General features: G+C 37.9%; 1 protein-coding gene across 3 annotated transcripts in view; it reads left to right on the top strand.

Moving 5' to 3' along the window:
- Positions 1-17455, top strand: part of MRPL1 (mitochondrial ribosomal protein L1) — a 49593-nt gene extending 32138 nt beyond the window's left edge. For 2 of the 3 annotated variants that reach the window (XM_036412836.2, XM_036412826.2), the window contains 3 exons: positions 5768-5874; positions 15604-15685; positions 17260-17455. In XM_036412836.2, coding sequence (XP_036268729.1) covers positions 5768-5874; positions 15604-15685; positions 17260-17378 — 308 coding nt within the window. In that variant the 3' untranslated portion in view covers positions 17379-17455. The remainder of the gene's footprint in view (positions 1-5767; positions 5875-15603; positions 15686-17259) is intronic. The other variant, XM_036412846.2, reaches the window with a different exon arrangement.
- The last annotated feature ends 360 nt before the right edge of the window (positions 17456-17815 follow it).

The raw sequence follows: 17815 nt of genomic DNA, 5'->3' as shown, positions 1-17815 counted from the left end.
TCCACAGCAGGGGTCCTCAAACTTTTTAAAGTGGGGGCCAGATCACGGTCCCTCAGAGAGCTGGAGGGCCGGACTATATGAACTACTAATTCCTACTGTAACATCTCGGCTGCGCTCACTGCCCAAAAAACCTGGCGGGCCGGATCAGACTCCTCTGCGGGCCGCATGTGGCCCGTGGGCCGTAGTTTGAAGACGCCTGGTCCACAGGCTCTATCCATTGAGCCAAACCGGCCAGGGCTCATTTTGATATTTAAATGGAAAGACAAAGAACCTGGAATAGAAAAATGATTTTAAAAAGGAAGAACAAAATTCTTCAAAATTTTTAATCTGGTTTAAGACTTTACTAGAGAATTATAGTAATCAAGAGAGTCTGGTATGGCATAAGGATGGATGTATATAAACTAGAGGCCCAGTGCACGAAATTCTTTGTCTCACACCTCACCTGGGGCCCAGAATTCCCGACTCCGGCCAGCTGCAGGCACCCAGGACCCTGGCCCACTTTGTCCTGGCCAGCCTCAGCCATAGGAGACCGCAGGGTGGGTGACTTGTCCCTCTCCCGGGCCGCAGCCTCAGGCACTGGCTTGTCCTTCTCCCAGGCCGCAATCTGGCCAGTCCCCATTCCTCTCTCACAAGCTCATTTGTGCCTGGCTGGTCCCCATTTCTATCTTGTGAGCTCATTTGTGCTTGGCTGGTCCTCATACCTCTCTCCCCAGAGTTGAGTGTCTGCATGAGGGAGTGACAACCATTTGCATATTAGCTCTTTATTATATAGGAGGATAAGCATTGAGAGTTCAGAAATGACCCAACCCTTAGGGATACATTTTTGTATCCTCACTGTAGGACTTGTATCCATTGATTCTACAGAGAGAGGAAGGAAGAAAGAGAAACATCAAACATCAATCGATTGACTCCCCCACATACCCCTACCGGGAATTAAACCCACAACCTGGGTATGTGCCCTAACTGGGATTTGAACCTGAGACCCTTTGGTACATGGGAAGACATTCTAACCAAATGAGCCACATCAGCCAGGTTAGGGTCAACTAGTGTTTGACAGAGGTGCCAAAGTTACATAGAAAAGAATGGGTTTATCAATGAATGATGCTGAAATTACTCGATATCCTTTCCCTCAAATCAAACACATAAATTAATTCAAAATGGATTGTAGTCCTAAGTGTAAGGACTAAAGCCATGAAATTGTAAAATAAAAATTTCTAAGAAAATCTTTATGACCTTGGATTAGGTAAGGATTTATTAGGACACAAAAAGCACAAGCCACAGAAGAAAAATTTGCTAAATTGGACTTTATCAAACTTAAAGTCTTTACTCATAGAAAGACATCACTAAAAATGGAAAGACAAGGTACAAATTGGGGGGGAGGGGGAATACTTGGCATACACATATCTAACAAAGGACTTGTATACAGAATATTTAAAGAACTCTTATAACTCAGTAAGAAGACTGTCTAATCTAGGGGCCAAGACTGTCGAACTCAATCAGAGAAGGGGCCAAAATCTAAAATCCAGCCTAACTCGCGGGCCGAATGGTTTACTGAACAGTCATAAACTGTCATTGTGATGGAAACGCAGCGGAGTGCAGTGATGACAGCGCGGTACGGGCCACATTGCAAGGCCTGGCGGGACAGATTTGGCCCGCGGGCCTTGTGTTTGACACATGTGGAAAGAGGAGGCTAAAGAATTGAACAGACACTATACAAAAGAATATATGCAGTTGGCATTAAGAACATGAAATGATGCTCTCAACATGTTAGTCATTAGGCAAATGGAAATTCACATCAAGAGAAAGAGAGATAGAAAATATTTTAGGTCAAAGGAAGGTTGTGTTTGTTTTAGGATAGAACTGGCTTAACAACTCAAATACATATCATTATCCCCAATCTCTCAATTTTTTCCCTAGTTCTTCTAACTGTATACAGTATCTCATGGGCACCTTCACTTCATTATATTTTAATACAGAACTACAGTGGTTCCCTTTCATCATTAAGCCCTATTTTCCCCATTTCATTATCACTATAACATCAGTTTGATATCAGACTCAAAATTATGAAGTAATTTATTTGCTCATTCTTTCAGCATACATTTCAGCATACTCAAAATTATGAAGTAATTTATTTGCTCATTCTTTCAGCATACATTTGTCATATTGTATTCCTTACTTTTTCTATATATATCTATGATAAAATGGAATATATATATATATATGGAACAGTTCTAACAATATGTTGTATTAAAAGTTAGGTAAATGTAGTCTCTCTCTGATGATAGAGACAGTCACTAACTGTCTGACAGACTGGTAGCATATACAGTGGGGGTGCGCTGGACAAAAGGATCACTCATGTCCCAGTGGGATGATGGTGTGAGGTGTCATCATGCTCCTTAGCACAGCATGCAATTTAAAACTTAAGAATTTTTTACTTTTGGAATTTTTCATTTAATATTTTTGAACTGCAGTTAACCATAGGTAGCTGAAAGCATGGAAAACTAAATGGTTGAAATGGGGGACTACTGCTTTAGCATCTTATTGTTTATTATTATAATATCTATCATACTATTTAGTACTCAATTATATCAGAATGTGATACTAAGAAAAACCAACTTTTCAGTAGTTGCTTCTAGGTCCTTTGCCCACATCCCTTTTCTCCTAATTAGATTTGAAGCTCTTTGTGAGTAAAGTGCTCCTGAGCAATACGGAATGACTCAGATGATCCTTAGAAGTAATATATGCTGAGTATATATTGTGCTTTCTATAGAATAAGGTTTTAAAAACATTTTTATTAGGGTGGCATTGGTTAATAAAGTTATATAGGTTACAGGTGTTCAATTTTATAATACATCATCTGTATATTGTAGTGTGTATTTACTACCCGAAGTCAAGTCTCCTTTCATCACCGTTTATCCACCCTTTACCTTCTCCTTCCCTCCCACCCCCTTTTCCTTTGATAATCACCATACTGATATTTGTGTGTATGAGTTTTGTTTTGTTTTTTATTTAATCCCTTCTTTTTTCCACCCAGCCCTTCCTCTCTCCTCTCTAACAGCTGATAGTTTGTTTTCTGCATCTGTGAATCTGTTTCTATTTTCTTCCTTAGATTCCACATATAAGTGAAATCATATGGTACTTGTTTTTCTCTGACTGGCTTGTTTCAGTTAGCATAATACTCTCCAGGTCCATTCATGCTGTTGCAAAATGTAGAGTTGCTTTTTTTAATGACCAAGCAGTATTTTATTATGTAAATGTATCCCAGCTTTCTTTTCTTTTCTTTTCTCTTTTCTCTTTTCTCTTCTTTTCTTTTCTTTTCTTTTCTCTTCTCTTCTTTTCTTTTCTTTTCTTTTCTTTTCTTTTCTTTTCTTTTCTTTCTTTTCTTTTCTTTTCTTTTCTTTTCTTTCTTTTCTTTCCTTTCCTTTTCTTTTCTTTTCTTTTCTTTTCTTTTCAATATCTTTTTACTGAGGGGGAGAGAGAAACATCAATGATGAGAATCATTGATTGGCTGTTTCTTGCATGCCCCCTACTGGAGGTCCAGCCGGCAATCTGGGCTTGTGTTCTAGGCCGGAATTGAACCCAGGACCCTTAAGTCTTCAGGCCAACACTATCCATTATCATAGCTTTTTTATCCACTCATCTACTGATGGCCACTTGGGCTGCTTCCAAACCTTAGCTATTGTAAATGACACAGCAATGAACATAGAGGTGCATACATTCTTTTGAATCAGTGTTTCAGTTTTCTTTGGATATATTCCCAGAAGTAGAACTGCTGGGTCATAAAGCTATTCCATTTTTAATTTTTTGCTTTCCATAGTGGCTGCACCATCTGTATTCCAACAAACAGTGTACAAGGGTTCCCTCTTCTCTGCATCCTTGCCAACACTTGTTTGTTGATGTATTGATGTTAGCTATTCTAGCAGGTGTGAGGTGATATCTCATGATTTTAATTTGCATTTCTCTGATGACTAGTGACATTGAGCATCTTTTCACATGCCTGTTGGCCATCAGTATGTCCTCTTTGAAAAAATGTCTATTTAGGTCCTTTGCCCATTTTCTTTTAGTAATTGGATTGTTGGGGGGTTTTTTTTGGTGTTGAGTTGTGTAAGTTCTTTATAAATTTTAAATATTGACATCATGGGAAGAATTGCTGGAGACACAGTGATAGTAGTGTGTCTTTAATAGCACATTCCTTATTTGACTTCCTACCCTTCAAGTAATTCCCATTTTCTATGTACAAAATCAAAAAATTTTCAAGTCAATTATAGTATTGTAGAATATTAAAAATATGTATTTATTTTATTTTATTTTTTAAATTTATTTTATTGATTTTTTACAGAGAGGAAAGGAGAGGTATAGAGAGTTAGAAACATTGATGAGAAACATTGATTAGCTGCCTCTTGCACGCCTCCTACTGGGGATGTGCCCACAACCAACGTACATGCCCTTAACCAGAATCGAATTAGGGACCCTTCAGTTTACAGGCCGATGCTCTATCCACTGAGTCAAACTGGTCAGGGCAAAAATATGTATTTTTATGTATTAAATTCAAGTTAAAATTTTAATGACTAATGATTAGGAAAATTAGCTTATGTTTGGAGTTTCCAATGTGATTTTTTTTTTTTTTTTTTTTTACCTTGATTCTGTTTTTCTTCTTTCTATATTCAAGTGCATCTTTTTTTTTTTTTTTTCCCCATGTTGAGGGATGACAAAGTGACATTAGAATTCAATAAATTAAGTTTTAATTCTTAACTTGTTTTTCATGCCAGCTTTGTACAGTAATGAGCTGTATCATTCACTATGATATTATTTCTGCTGCTAAATCTTGCTACTTTTCCTAGTTTCTACCTTTCTTTATGGTAAGGCAGGTCAGGTGAATTTTATACAAAGGTAGGCAAAATCTTAAAAGATCTCAAGACTCCACTGTTACCTTTTATTATGGATTACAGGCCTGGTGCATGAAATTCGTGCACGAGTAGGGTTCCTAGGCCTGGCCAGTGATCAGGGACTATTGCAGCCTTCCTTCCCTGGCTGCCGGCTGCCAGCCGGGGTCTTCCTTTGTTCCATGCTACCCCCTGGTGGTCCATGCACGTCATAGTGAGCGGTCTGAGGGGACACTTTGTATATTAGCCTTTTATTATTATATAGGATTGTTTTAGAGACTTTAATTTGTCATTAGTGTTTCTAAAGTAGATAAGCACCATAATTACACTTACTTTTTTATTAGTTATCTATTACTGTGTAGCAATATTACCACAAATGTAGTGGCTTATAACAACACACATTTATTATCTCAGCTTCAGGGTCTGAGGCGTCAGTCAGGGAGTAGAGTAGAGCTGTGGTCTCATCTGAGATATGACTGGGGAAGGATTCACTTCTATATTCAAGTGACTTTTTGGGCAGAATTCAGTTCCTTTCTAGCTGCTGGACTGAGGGTCTTAGTTTCTTATCTTGTGGCCATATGCACCTCATAATTGCAGCTTGCTCTTTCACAGCCAGTAGGGGGAGAGTCTCCTCTAAAATAGGCATTGTAGTTCTATTTAATGTAATCTGTACACATAATCATCCTGTTGGTGAGAGCAAGTTGCAGGTCCCATCCCCACTCAAAGGGGGTTACACAAGGGCATAAACTCCAGGAACTAGGACCACTCTGGAATATCTCTGCCACAACTTATTTAGTATATCTTAACATGAGATTAATGCTTTTCTTATTCATTCATTTTTGCTATGGAATGATTAACTTTGGATATTTTATTTTTCTAACCAGATTCCATTGGCCGTGACATCCCCAAAATGCTTGAATTATATAAAACTGGAATTGAAATTAAGGTAGATGAAGAAAGGGAGAACTTTCTCTCTACTAAAATAGCAACAGTAAGTTAACAGTGGAAATTATTCAATAACCCTTTTATATTTTTTTGCTTAAGTGATTCATTGATAATTTATAACGTATCAGTCCTTTGAACTTGTTCTTGACACTAGCATTAGAAATGGCACATAGATAATTTTTTTATTGATTGAACTCATAAATTTTAATGGTACTATAGAATTCCTTCTGAGTTAGGTGCTACTCTCTGACATTTACTTGTTACTTTGCTTTATTTCATTATCTATTCTATGTTATTTCTGTCCCCTAATAGAGTAGGGTCTAGATCTTACCTATGCCCTATAAGACTTTGCATAATACTGAGCCCATAATAGGTATTTAATACTACTTTAATGGAATTGAGTAATTTCCTTTATTTTTATGAATTATTTCTGATTATCTCTGAATAGTTTTAAAACCTTTTTGTCTATTTACAGAAGATGCTAGAAATCAATTTCCAAAGCTACTTTTAGGAAACTACTATAGACCTGTCAAATACTTATAGGATTATGTTTTTAAATACACAGTTATTTGCTAATATCTTTTTTTAAAAATATATTTTTATTGTATTCCTAGAAGGAGGGAAAGGGAGAGAAAGATAGAAACATCAATGATAAGAGAGAATCGTTGATTGGCTGCCTTTTGCACACCCCCCACTGGGGATTGAGCTTGCAACCTAGGCATGTGCCCTTGACTAGAATCAAACCCAGGACCCTTCAGTCCGCAGGCTGGCGCTCTGTCCCCTGAGCCAAAACCAGCTATCTTCTTTATAGTAAAGAATTTCTAAAATATCTATGTAATGTAATTTTATTTTGTGCAATAACTATAGGGATAATAGTAATATTGATAGCAAATTTTAAATTGCTTACCAAGTGTCAGGCACCATTCTAAATACTTTTTATATACTGTATCTTTTAATCCTTAAACGTGTGAGAGGTCAATTATCCCCATTTTATAGATGAAGGCGTGGAAGCTCAGGGAGGTTCAATACCTTTTCCAAGGTCTCATAGCTAGTACAAGGCAGAATAGATATTTGAATCTTGGCAGTCTCCTCCAGATGTTCTTTACCTCTGTACCACCCAGCCTCATGGCTGGAATTATGTGAATAGCTTTTATATTCCTTCTCCCATCCTGCTCCTAAGAGGAATTATGCATTATAGCCAACAGGTAGTAGTCCAAGTTAATTGAACTGTGCCCACTGTAGATCGTCAGCAATGTGGAAAAGGTGCTCAGATAGTTTTATGGAAAAAAAACTTGCTTTAGAAAGGGGTAAAGCAGGTTTAATTCAGTCAGGGATTGGGAAACTGCTCATTGTCGTCATTACCATCAAAGCTCAGCTCCAGTTCATTTAGCTTTGACCTCTGCTAGAACCTGATGTAGGAATTTCCTTATTCCCCATAGGCTCTTGGCAGTGCTTCTTGTTTCTTAGGGATGACAACATTGTAATGTAAAACCGCCCCCCCAAAACCAACCAACCAAACAAACAAACAAAAAATACAAATTTTAAGAAAATATTCTGGAGCTATAGAGACATGAGTTTAAATACCAATACTGCTACTTAAGGAATGGCAGATTTTAAACAAGTTTCTTAATGTTGTTGTGTCTCACATTTCCTCATTCATAAAACTTACATGGTAATATCTGTTTCACAATGTGGTTTTAAAGATTAAATAAAAGTTTAAAATGGTAGCAGCTATTGTTACTCTTTTGGTTGGACTTTTGGGGATTATAGAATAGCTTTAGAAAACTCTTTACAGCTAGATTTTTTCTTTTTAAGTAATGTTTTCAGTATACCCAATAGTTAGCAGTTTATATAGTTTCAGACTTAGAATATACTAAGTCATGGCAACTTATTCTTTTCAACAAATACTATAGTGACTAAGACATGGGCTTCAGCTCAGCCAGTGTGGCACAGTGCTTGAGTGTTGACCTATGAACCAGGAAGTCAGTTCAATTCCTGGTCAGGACACATGCACAGTTGCAGCTGAATACCCAGTATGGAGCATGCAGGAGGCAGCCGATCAATGATTCTCATCATTGATGTTGCTGTCTCTCTTTCCCTCATCCTTTCTCTCTGAAATCAATAAAAATATATTATTATTTTTAAAAAAAGACATGGGCTTCAGATCAGACTCCCTGGATCTTTTAGAGATATAATCCTATATAATAAAATCCAATTATGGAAATCAACTGAACACTAGAACCACCAGAAGAACGACTGGTTGCTATGATGCACACTGACCACCAGGGGACAGACGCTCAATGCAAGAGCTGCACCCAGCCCGCAGAGGAAGGCGACAGGTGGTGGCGTTGGGGGGGTGGGGAGCAGGGGAAAGCTGGTGAGTGGGCAGCACCAGGCCGGCCAAGGTGAGTGGCAGTGGAAGCCCCTTGATCACCCCTCTGGTCTCCCCAATGATTGACCCTGATCACCGGCCAGGCCTAGGGACCCTACCTGTGCACGAATTTTGTGCACTGGGCCTCTAGTAATTTTTATAATAAAAAACAACTTATTCTGTGTGTTTAAACTGAATCTTTTTGAATACTACTTAAATATTGTAGTATAATAATGGGTTTTAGATTCATACTGTCTGCTTCAAATCCTAGTTCCAGATTAGAACTCTGCCACCTTGCTCTCTGAGTTGCAGTTTCTTCCCATGCCCTGTATATGTACAATAAAATGAAGTTAATAGTGATACAGACTTTCTAGGCTAGGAAGGGATAGATAAAATGACATGGTAACTATCAAAGACTTTCTAGGTTGAATTGGAGTTAATAGGAACAGAAACATCAATGATGAGAATCATTGATCAGCCTCTTGCATGCACCCTACTGGGTATCGATCCCACAACCCAGGCATGTGCCCTTGACCAGAATCAAACCCGGGACACTTCAGTTCACAGGCTGACTATATCCACTGAGCCAAACTGGCTATGGCAATATATTAACACTTCAAAGATGTGCAGCAGATCCATGGAATACCATTTAGCAATAAATAGGAACAAACTATGGATACATACTATGTTGTGGATGAACCTCAAAAACATTATGCTTAGCGAAAGACATCAGACATGGAAATCACTTACTGTGTGCTACTACTTATATGAAATATCCCAAAAAGATGTTTGGGTTTTTTTTGAGACAAAAAGTAGATTAGTGTTTACCGGGGGTGGCAGCAGGAAGAAACAGGCATAACATTAAATGTGCATAAGTCATGTTGGGTTGATGAAGATGTTTTAAAACTGCTTGCTGGTGATGGTTGCCCAACTTGGTAAACATATTAAAAATAATATTTTTAAGCTCATTTTCTAAAAAGAAAAAACAGGGTAGGACAACTCAAGTGTTTATACCAGATTATGTCAAGACCTGAATTAAACTAATGTTTCTTGTCTGGGTTTCAAATATACTTGGATCTTTTACATACTTAATATAGAGGCAGTGTCTTTGATGTACTTTTCTCTCACTTGATTTTAATGTAGACATGGTCCATTCATAGGCATGTATCACTATACTTCACTTGAGTAATAGTGAATTATTTTGTGGCAAGAATATTATCAACCTGGAAGCTGATAAAAGATGAAGTATATTCTAACAAAAATAAACAAGTTCAGGGAAAGGGGATAAGCATCATAAATCTTGTGTTGAAATCAGAGTCTTTAGTTTCAGCGAACATGTTAGAACAGGAAAAGTGAATGTGTTGGAGTTCCGTTAAAATGTGGATTGCATATAGTGCATGGAAATTGAAGACTTATTTTAAAGCATCTAGGTCCATAAGTTGGAAAACTGTCAAGCAAGGAATATTGCTTAAATCAATTAGAAGCAATCAAGGATCACTGTTATTTCCCTTCCTTTTCCACCATTCCTTCTAATTGATGATTAACTTTTTTTTGGTTGCATTATTTTTGGTGTATGATAGTGTGCAGTGCCATGGCTCAGAGGCTTATAAAAAGAAGGTAAATTATAGAATGTAAAAATCAAATTCTGTACTTGTTAGTTCTCATTAAAATCAAAGGAAGTAAATTGGCAATAGATCTTAGACCTCCAATAATATGGGACTAAGAATAAGGGGAAACTAAGATTTATTTAAAACTCAATATATGCCAGCATTTTGCTTGCTGCTTTGTTGTGAAAGATATATATTTAACTGGTAATCCTTGTAGTATTTTAGGTTGCATTCGTTGGATGATTTTTATTAGTATTCTTACCATTAGGAATATTAGAATAAAAAATAGTTTATTATTTCCAGTTTTCTTACCTATACTTTGTGAAATCAGATGATAATTTCCAAGATTTGGGGGAATTGAAAGTGTGTATCTCCCCTTCTTTAGATAAATAATAGCATAAGAAAAACCATAGTATTTGGGAAAACAGCTAACTTGCTTCTTTAATTCATTGCATTCACTCAACATTGTAGTGACCACCAATCAATAGAATAGCACAGATGACAAATATAAAATGGCATAATGTGTAAAAGGAAAGTGAATTGGCATGCTTTCCTTTCTTTGCTCGTCCATCCTATATAATCCTATATAATAAAGATGTAATATGCAAATTGACTGTCACACCCTCACACAAATAGCCGCTCCCATATGGTAACAAGATGACCATCACAAGATGGCTGGCAGAGGAGGGCAGTTGTGAGTAATCAGGCCAGTAAGGGAGGGCAGTTAGGGGCAACCAGGCCAGCAGGGGAGGGCAGTTGGGGGTGACCAGGCCAGCAGGGGAGGGCAGTTGGGGATGACCAGACCTGCAGGGGAGGGCAGTGGGGCGATCGGGCCGGCAGGGGAGGGCAGTTAGGGGCAATCGGGCTGGCAGGGGAGCAGTTAGGCATTGATCAGGCTGGCAGGGAAGTGGTTAGGGATGATCAGACTTGCAGGCAGAGTGATTAGGGGCAACCAGGCAGTCAGGCAGGTGAGTGGTTGAGAGTCAGCAGTCCCAGATTGTGAAAGGGATGTTCTTATGGGGGATCATGCCTAAACTGCCAGTCAGACATCCCCTGAGGGGTCCCAGATTGGAGAGGGTGCAGGTTAGGTTGAGGGACATTTCTGGCTCCCCCAACCGGGCCTCTAGTTTGTTAATAAGTTGTTGTCAGTATCCTGCCCACACAGCTTTCTTTTGTAAACTTTATTTAAAAAAAAAACCAAAAACAGTGATAACTATGGTAGCTTTTACAGAATTTTGTTTTTAAACAGCTTTATCATAAGCAATGGTGAAAGCTATTTATTCCTTTAGATTTTGGTCAATTATTTGTTAAAGTGACATAAAACATAACTCATACCACAACTTGTCTTTGCATGCATTTTTATACATTTGTAGACAAATAGTGTATACTAATACAATAGTTGGCAAATCATGGCTTAATTGTCATTTTTAAAGTCATATTTGAACTTACAATGGCCTTTTAAAGGGTTGTAGAAAAAAAAAAGAATATGTAGCAGAAATTATATGTGGCCCTCAGAGCCTAAAATATTTATATCAAATATAAATATCTGATCCTTTACAGAAAATGTTTGCCAACCCTAAAATATAAATACATAACTCATAAGCTTGGGAAGTTCCAGTTCCAGATGAGGAGGTATAATGACATGAACCCATCTCTCTCAGGATGCCACTATTATAAACCTGCACAGAATGCATGGAGCAGCTGTTCAAAAATGCTGAAAAGTAAATAGTGGCAGGGAAATTAGGGAAGACCAGAATTTGAAGTACCACCAAACTGGCTGTGAGTTTGCCATTTTTCCCTTGTGTTGTCACATGGCCTGGTCTCAACTTAGACTGAAACAAGGCAGCAGACAGCAGTGCAGGCAGAGCGCGGCAGGCTTGAGGAGAGGTATGGGTCCTAGTAGTAGCAGTGGGTGCAGAGGGGGACCAGGTATGCTGAGGTAGGGAGCCTTCCTTTGTGACTAGAGGATCTGTGGTCACAAGAGGGTGGGGCGCACTGCCTTTGCTTTTTTTCTTTTCTTTTCTCTGTCTGCCTACCAGTTGGCCCCACTGCAGGAACAGTTGCAGATAGTGGCAAAATGGGGGAGGGGGAGGTTAAAATAAAGCTCCAGCTTTCTGGGCAGACTGCCAAAAGGGAGAGCCCCAGGGAACCAGACAGTCCTAGGGAGATCAGGGAGAGATAGGAACTTGGGAAAGGGACCTCATGAAGTTATTTATGTCTTAGGAGACATGAATGATAATATCGTTGTAATGCTTAGAATGGAGCTTGAATAAGAGTAAGACCCAATAAACAGCTAGTTAATAAATCAGTTATTATTTTCCTTAGTGTTATATAGGAAACACAGATTATCTTCCTTTTCTTGGTTTAGATTGTTAGGAGCCATGGGGATTAAGAGTGTTGGCCCATCTGCAGCAACCATATGCCAGGCCACATTCATTTCATCTTAGAACATTGCACTTGGAAGCGATTTTGGAGGTCAGATGTTCTAAAACGTAAAGGAGCAGCCCTCTCTGCAGTTCCATTTAGAGATGATCAGCCACATACAGTGACAGAGTTAGCCACTTCGGGAGGCTCATGTGATTGTCTAACAATCGTGTATTCATATGTGCCCTTTTTTTCTAGCCTCTGTAAAATAAAATAAAAATTAAATTGAATCATTTTTTCACACTGTAGTCCTTAATCATTCAGAATATTTGAACAGACTTCATTCTGTTTTCATGATTCTCAAAGTGTGGCCCCAAGATCTTGCTTCACTGACAGACTTTTCTCAAGACGCCTACTTTTCTCTTCCCCCTTCTTTTAATCATGAAGATATACCCTGATTTTTTTGTGTGTGCCTGTGTGCATTTTTCTGGAATGAGGTTTGATAACCTGAAGAACATTTAAGAATCACTGCTTTAGACATGCTCACGACTCAATTTGTCCTGCATACATTTGTGTCTCAAAGGGACAGAAAATGTTGTATAATTTTCTCATAGTGGTAGAAAGTGATTGAAGACAGAGTTTAGGAGTTTCACAGAAAGAGGAAAATCTGAGAGTTAAAGCAAAGAGGTAGAGTTCATGTATATTCACTGCACGAACCTTCTGGTTTCTGTGGTCAGTCTTCCATCTAGTCTGCTTAGGGAATTATTTCTGACATAATAAGAAATGTTAAGCAGAAAGTAGGATTCAGTGAAGCAGTCTTTTCTTGAAAACATCTATGCTGCAGATGAGGAATGACTTTTGTCCTGCAGTGGATAATTATTTTAGCTAAAGATAGTTAGTATTGTAACTATTATATATTCAAGTACACACATTATGCATATTGCCAGATATGGTGCTTAACATAGTTCATTTACCCTTCAAGGTCAACCCAGTCCTGTTTTGTTGTTGTTTTAAGCTGCTGAACTAAGTCTCATGCTCTGCTGTTGAGAATAGAACAGGTATTGTTTCCTCATAATGGTCATCCTTGACTTCCTTCGTAAGACCACAAAATGTAATTGCATGGGAGAGCACCATTGGAAGTGCATAGTAACTGATGTTGCTTTCATGAGTTATCTCTAGATTGTTATCAGCCCAAATAAATTTTTCATGCATGCATACATTTTATAACTGTACAGAGTTATGTCATCAATAGCCAATTAAATAACCACAGTTATGCCCATAAAACATATAACTTTTTAATAAGATTGCAAAGTACCTAAAAAAAAACATATAATGAAGTATTATGGCTACAAATATAGTTTTAGTTCACTAGAGACATAGTATGCAGTAAAGATAGAGGTAATATAATTTGCATAAAAGTATTAACTATTTTAAAATTTATTGAAATCATCCTACTGATGAAAATTCTAAGGGAAATATTTGTTTTTCATTTCTAAAGCCATGTCATTATTAGTTGACTATAGGATTGGCAAGATAGGTCAGCAGAAATTATAAAGTAGTTATAAAGATCTGATAAATTTAGTCTATATAGCATAACAAACTATTTAAAAAATTGTGATGCACATCTTGCTTTTCCTTGTGTCAATTGCTATCCTAAATTTAGGGTAGATCTTTAGCAAAGGGTAAAAGAACTTATTAGATCTGTGGTGATTGCTTCAGTTGATATAGAAGGAAAGCCGATTTGAGGTAAGGTGGAGAATTAAGGGGGAAATGAAAGGAGTTAGGGACACATATTGATACCTTTGGCGTTTTGTTTTGTTTTCTAACATAACAAATATCAGGTGCCTTGCCTTCAGTGTAGTACTTGCTACAATGCAAATTTAAAGACTATCAGGTCTGTGGGCTTGGTAAGGTGAACTAAGCATTGCTTGATACTTTTCTTTTTCTTTTTTCTTTTTTTTAAATATATATTTTATTGATTTTGTACAGAGAGGAAGGGAAAGAGATAGAGAGTTAGAAACATCGATGAGAGAGAGTCATCGATCAGCTGCCTCTTGCACACCCCCTTACTGGGGATGTGCCCGCATCCAAGGTATATGCCCTTGACCGGAATCAAACCCGGGACCTTTCAGTCCCCAAGCCGACGCTTCTATCCATTGAGCCAAATCGGTTTCGGCTGCTTGATACTTTTCTTCCCAGATTGGCATAAAAGTGAAAATTCCTAGCCGAAACCGGTTTGGCTCAGCGGTAGAGCGTCGGTCTGCGGACTGAAAGGTCCCAGGTTCGATTCCGGTAAAGGGCATGTACATTGGTTGCGGGCACATCCCCAGTAGGGGGTGTGCAAGAGGCAGCCGGTCGATGTTTTTCTCTCATCGATGTTTCTAGCTCTCTATCTCTCTCCCTTCCTCTCTGTAAGAAAATCAATAAAATATATTAAAAAAAAAAAAAAAAGAAAGTGAAAATTCCTCAAGTAATGACCATATCCTCTTATATAGGGTTTGGTACTGCATCTTGCCCAAGAGAGTGTCAGGTAAATGTTGTCTGAGAGGATGAGGATATATTTTTTCCCTTGAGGTATTATCTTTATGGTTATGGGACCCATTTCTCAGGGTCATTGGAAAATAGAAATCTTGTTTGAACTTGAACTCTTACTATGTGGCTTTTTCTGGTTACACTATTATAAGTTTTAAATGAAATTTTAAAAAATGGACTTACTTTATAAAGTACAAAATCCTCTAAATATTGAAATGTAATATAACTGGTTTTAAGTGGGATATTTAAGAATACCATGCATTGAATATGAATAATAAACATAAGGACTTTCTGAAGATGTGATTTTTCCCAAGGTTTAGGAGTTTATGAATAGATCTTGTTTCCTGTATTTATTTGCTTGCTGTATTTATTTTTGGTAAATAGCAGGATAATTATTATGGCATAGAGTGTTAGCATAGCATCCTGAAAATGTCTCTGTGTGAGATTTGTGCTTGTCTGAATGTATGTAGTCAAGTCTTTTTATTTTGATCTTATGAAAGCATTAATTTCTAAACGTTCTCTTTTTGTTTTATTCAAAAGTAAGTTAGTAACCTCAAAAGAAAATATTACTTATTTCTTGAGAGTTAGGGGTGAGAGGTGTGCCTGAGGATAAGTTTTGGGGAAATTACTTGGAAATCAAGGAATCGCAAGTGTAATAACTTCAAAACATTTAGCTGTAATATGTTCTGTAAGGTAATTAAGTATTGGCATATAAAGACATATAAATGTAGCATTCTAAAAGAAGAGTTAGAGGCTTTTCTTTTACAGTAGGGACTCTTAATAGGTAATTTACATTGGTTGAATATTTGAAAAATACTGTCTAGAATAAACACTGGTACAGTTACCAAAATTGTATTTTTTTTTCACCTTCACGTCATTAATGCTGTATTTTTTTTTAAAGCTGGATATGTCAGGTGACCAGATAACTGCCAATCTGCAAGCTGTTATCAATGACGTTTGTAGGCACAGACCACTGGACTTGGGTGAGTGGGTAGCAGGGTTAGACTTCCCTGTAGCCCTGTGATACTTTAAAAATGTAAAATATTAAGACAATTAAGTCATATGCAACTACAATAGCAACAGTATTTCCAGGGATTAAATAAATAGCATTTAATTCTTCAAGGAATTCTTTTCTTTCTTTCTTTCTTTTTTTTTTTTTTTTAATATATTGATTTTTTTACAGAGAGGAAGAGAGAGGAATAGAGAGTTAGAAACATCAATGAGAGAGAATCATCAATCAGCTGCCTCTTGCACACCCCCTACTGGGGATGTGCCCGCAAGCCAGGTACATGCCCTTGACCGGAATCGAACTGGGGACCTTTCAGTCTGCAGACCGACGCTCTACCACTGAGCCAAACCGGTTTCGGCTCTTCAAGGGATTCTTAGTTGCCTTATTAACAACTGTAGTTGAGAAGACCTCTTTAACATTAGTGGGAGTACTCTATATCCCTGAAACCCTTGTAAATTCCCACCTGATTTCTTCCATTACATGTAATAAATAAAATTTGAAGGAAAACGGTAACTGATGGCCTTAAACTTACAATGGCATTGAATAGAAAATAAATAAAACATAGAAATGGTATGAAGCCTCACCACTCACGTTGCCACTGGCACTAGCTTTCTAAATCTTATTCATTTCAGAAAAGAGACGAGGTTTTAATCATGTCATGAGAACGGTGAGACGTGATCGGGGCTGTGTAGTAGACTAGGCGCACGTCCAGTGCCCCTGTCATTGCGTACTTGCTACGCATTCCGTCCCGAGGCAAGTTTCACCCGCAGCTGTGTGAAGCCAAGCAAGTGTCTTTATCTTCAGTGGACTATCCACTTATAACTCTTTCCTTAGAGGAATCTGCCACTTTGAGTTTCATAACCAAGTGACTAACTACATCACAGTATTTCACAATTTTTCACTTTCTTTGAGAGTTAAAACATACTGATGATAACTACTTTATTTGCTAAGTCTGTTGTCCTAGATTTGACCATAGTGCCTAGTAATGGTATATGTATGGATTCTTGTATTCCATGGATTACTTTGGTTTGAGTATGGGCTCCTCTGAGACTCTGGCGGAGTAGAATGATAGTAAATCTCTAAAAACAATGTAGTTGTCTGGTTTTTGCCACTTTGAACAAAGTCCCTTAACATTAGTCATAGGGAAAAACCTAATTCTTTTAATTTTTAGGAATTTTATTAAATCTGTGTTGACTACTTTAAATAAATATTTAGACTATTTTCATCAAATGTAAATATTACCCACCTGCTCTTTCATTGTTGACTTTGCTATAAAATAAATTGTTAAGTGATCATTTCTGGAAGAGAGAAATGAATTATTCGTGATTATGTGTAGTTTAAAGGATAAATCTGATATTCTATAGTGTAGCTAGTTTGTCTTCTAGAAGTAAAATGATTTTTCCTTTCTTATACTTAAAAATATTAATTCAGTAATGTCAGTACTTACAAGCTATCTCATGAGTTCTATAAGGTATATTGTTTTATGTTTATATTTGCTTATTAGGTATCTCGAATAAAATGAAAGTTGATTATTCTCTTTGTTTCCAGGACCCTTTGTGGTACGAGCTTTCCTTCGTAGTTCGACAAGCGAAGGTTTGCTACTAAAGATGGAGCCATTTTTGCCTAAAGAAGTGGAAACCAAAGAAAGTAGCACAGTAGCTGCCTGATTATAAGTGTTATATTGTGAAATTATTCATAGTGGATGAAAAAGCAACAGAAAAATCATAAAACTGTATAATTTTTATGTTTGGTGTCTTGTTATTTATTTATGTACTAGGGGCCCATTGCATGAATTTGTGCACATTGGAAGGAACTGTGGGCTGCAAGGCTGTGGTAGGCACAGGGGTGGGTCTCAGCCCATCCTCCATGCTCCCGCCTGGCTCCTTCTGCTGTGGCTCCCAGTCCCTTGTTTGCCAGCAGCCCTGCTTCTCCTCCTCTCCCTCATGCTGACAGCAGCAGCCCTGCTTGCACTCACTGACAGTGTGGAGTGATGGGAGCCGGCGCCAGTAGTAGGTGCGAGTGACGGCTGCTGCCCCGATCGCCCCTCATCAGCAGAGGAAGGTGGAGAAGCCCTTGGGTGATCAGGACTGGCAGCTGCAGCTCG

The sequence above is a fragment of the Pipistrellus kuhlii genome, unplaced genomic scaffold (genome assembly GCF_014108245.1).
Source record: "Pipistrellus kuhlii isolate mPipKuh1 unplaced genomic scaffold, mPipKuh1.p scaffold_m20_p_1, whole genome shotgun sequence".
Taxonomy (NCBI): domain Eukaryota; kingdom Metazoa; phylum Chordata; class Mammalia; order Chiroptera; family Vespertilionidae; genus Pipistrellus; species Pipistrellus kuhlii.
The sequence above is the reverse complement of the archived record's forward strand: the minus strand, read 5'-3'. Positions and strand labels throughout refer to the sequence as shown.